The sequence below is a fragment of the Clupea harengus genome, chromosome 10, assembly GCF_900700415.2.
Source record: "Clupea harengus chromosome 10, Ch_v2.0.2, whole genome shotgun sequence".
In the NCBI taxonomy this organism is placed as follows: domain Eukaryota; kingdom Metazoa; phylum Chordata; class Actinopteri; order Clupeiformes; family Clupeidae; genus Clupea; species Clupea harengus.
The window spans coordinates 29,010,545-29,013,001 of record NC_045161.1 but is presented as its reverse complement, the minus strand read 5'-3'; the positions used below and the strand labels follow the sequence as shown (position 1 = coordinate 29,013,001).

Below are 2,457 nucleotides of genomic sequence, written 5' to 3'. Positions count from 1 at the left end.
GGGTTGATAAATAGATTGCATCTTTTAATGACATATAAGACTCTTTTTAAGAGTCCACTGCCTCCATGAAATCAGATGACAGCTGTTGTTCAGCGAGGTTGAAATGCACCGGGGGCAGCCGTGGGACGGACACTACTATAAAATGAGCCTGTAACAGATAAAACAAACTGAACACGTCAGATGAACACTGTCTGTTCAAAGCAAAAGACCATGGCTGTTAATAAATCATTAACACCAGAGACAACACGGTGGTGGCCTACTTGGCAAACAGAGACACGGGGGACCTCTGGCTTTAAGAACCAGATTCAGAGGAGGCATTGATGAGAATCCATCTGGCATCAGAGATCAACTTTCACATGATCTGCTTGTGAAGAAGGAAGGCTGAAGCCCAGCTCAACTAGAGGAGATCCAACAGGATACTCTGACAGGCATGAAACCTTGACAAGGCACTAACATTAGGCTAAGAAACATAACATAAAATAATAAATGGTAAAAAGAAGAGAAAAAAAAACAAACTATTTCACTTAGAACCACCACAGTTCTAGAAAATATCAAGAAAACAGAATCTAAAGAGAGCAAAGTGTCAATGTGTGATTTCAAACAATCCAAGTCAGAGACTATCTTTAATAATGGGAGAAACTAAGCGGAATGGAAAGGAAGACAGATTGGATGGAACTGATTCTAGCCTGGCAACTGCAAAATGGCAACTTTGGCACCAAGAGCAAACAGCAATCTTGATTGGTCATCTGAAAATCTCTCATTTGTAACTGTGGATCTCACAGTAGGTGGAAATATCCATTTGGTCAGCAAATTTCAGTTCATCTCAACAGAGAGGTTCAAAGGGTACCCCCCAGAAGGCCAAAGTCCAAATCCAGATCAATGCAGACTCCTTCAGATTTCCAGCAGTCTTGTTCCTTATCTGGAGATGGCAGGCTCATCTAGCACAGAAGAGTACAGCAGTTAAACAATCACATACGCAAGCGCTAACATGGGCAGTACGAGAGCCATCTGAACAGGAGCACGGATGACTTCATCCAAAGAAATGGTTACAGACCCAGAGAATAGCCTAATTTCTGAAGGTCAACTAAGGCTAACAAGACTGGTATGACACTTGCTTAAATTATAATTTTTCTTGCAGTGCAAAGTTCTTGGCTGAGTTGTTTTCAAGGGCTTGACCTACCTCCTCAAAGCTCTAGCCTCGTACACGGTGTCGTCCTCATCGCTATCCAACGCTCCCATCTCCATGTTGTCATCGTCTTGGTTTGACAGGAGCCCATATTTCTTCCGCTTTGTAACAGTAGGTTTTTTCAGTCTAACAGGAAGGCAGAGAGGTTACATATTCTGTGGTAATTTATAAATGTCCCATCGTGGTTCTCCGTAGACGGTCTCTGTTTATATTCTGAGCAATATTTCTACCAACGGTAATGGGCAACATAACAGAGATATTACAGACACATGTAGCCTTAACACTAAGTATTAAGCTGTCCTGAAAACACAGCAAACACATGTAACGTTGTTTCACTCTGTTGGCTTCTCACGCCAACTGTTAGGATAGAAATAACTTTCCTGAGATGCAGTGAAACGATGGAGGATATGATCGCCCTACTCACCGAACAGCTCTTACAAGGAAATACAGAACTCCAATGACGGTGATTCCGATAAGAACATACAGGGCCCTTTGTATCGTCGAGCTGTCCACGTCAAACCCCAAACTTCCCCTGCCTTTCTCATGAGGCATCTTGCTGTTATTGGTTTTGTTGACAACCAAACTGCTATTCATCGTTGTTACGCTGATGACCGGTTTGGCAGTAGTTGCTGTTGTGGAATCGCTGGTGGTGTTATCAGCAACAATGAGAGCCCAGAGAATGGACACCAGCACGAAAACTACACGAAATGTCATTTTAACTAGCTTCTGAATATACGGGTGGTGTTCAGAATGGTTTGGGGAAAACGCGTATCTTCTTAAGACAACTTCAGACGGTACTTTCCCCGAAATACACGCTGCGTTCACTCCTACTCGACTTCGTTGGTGAGACTCGTTGACTAAAGTTAGATCCTGTTCCTGGTTGTTGTGGCTTTTCAGACGTCACACCGTGCTACTCTAAACACTACCCGGAGGGAAACAGATGCCCCAAGTTCCTATCTTGTAATACCCGTACTGGCACATCAATTATTTCGCCATTACACGAGTCATTTGTATAAATTCCTTTTATGCAATTTATCAGCTCCAGGTCATTGATGAGATTAAGCCCTTAAATATTTGAAGGCAAACACTCATGCTCAAAGTAGAAGTATTTTTGTGGGCGGGAGTGAAAAAGAACTCCTTCCATTTGTGGGTGTTTGACCTAAATCGTCAAAGCTGTTCCCACGCTTGTGAGACTGATATTAACAGACTAGTTCGACTGTACACGTGTGCATGAGAAATTCTGAAAGGTATGCTACATACAAAATGAGACA

The 2,457-nt window shown here is 42.7% G+C and overlaps 1 protein-coding gene across 1 annotated transcript; it reads right to left on the bottom strand.

The window, feature by feature from the left end:
* Positions 1-591: 591 nt before the first annotated feature.
* fam174c (family with sequence similarity 174 member C) lies at positions 592-2,095 on the bottom strand. Its single transcript, XM_012823190.3, has 3 exons — positions 1,611-2,095; positions 1,181-1,312; positions 592-938 (listed from the first exon to the last, which is right to left on the bottom strand). The coding sequence occupies exons 1-3, from the start codon at positions 1,898-1,900 to the stop codon at positions 935-937; spliced, it is 426 nt and encodes a 141-aa protein (XP_012678644.1). The 5' UTR covers positions 1,901-2,095; the 3' UTR covers positions 592-934.
* Between the last annotated feature and the right edge of the window lie 362 nt (positions 2,096-2,457).

Coding starts and splice junctions, on each gene's coding strand:
- fam174c (XM_012823190.3), bottom strand. CDS start 1,900: ATGACATTTCGTGTAGTTTTCGTGCTGGTGTCCATTCTCTGGGCTCTC. Junction 1,313..1,610: donor TTCCTTGTAAGAGCTGTTCG/GTGAGTAGGGCG, acceptor CCTTCCTGTTAG/ACTGAAAAAACCTACTGTTA.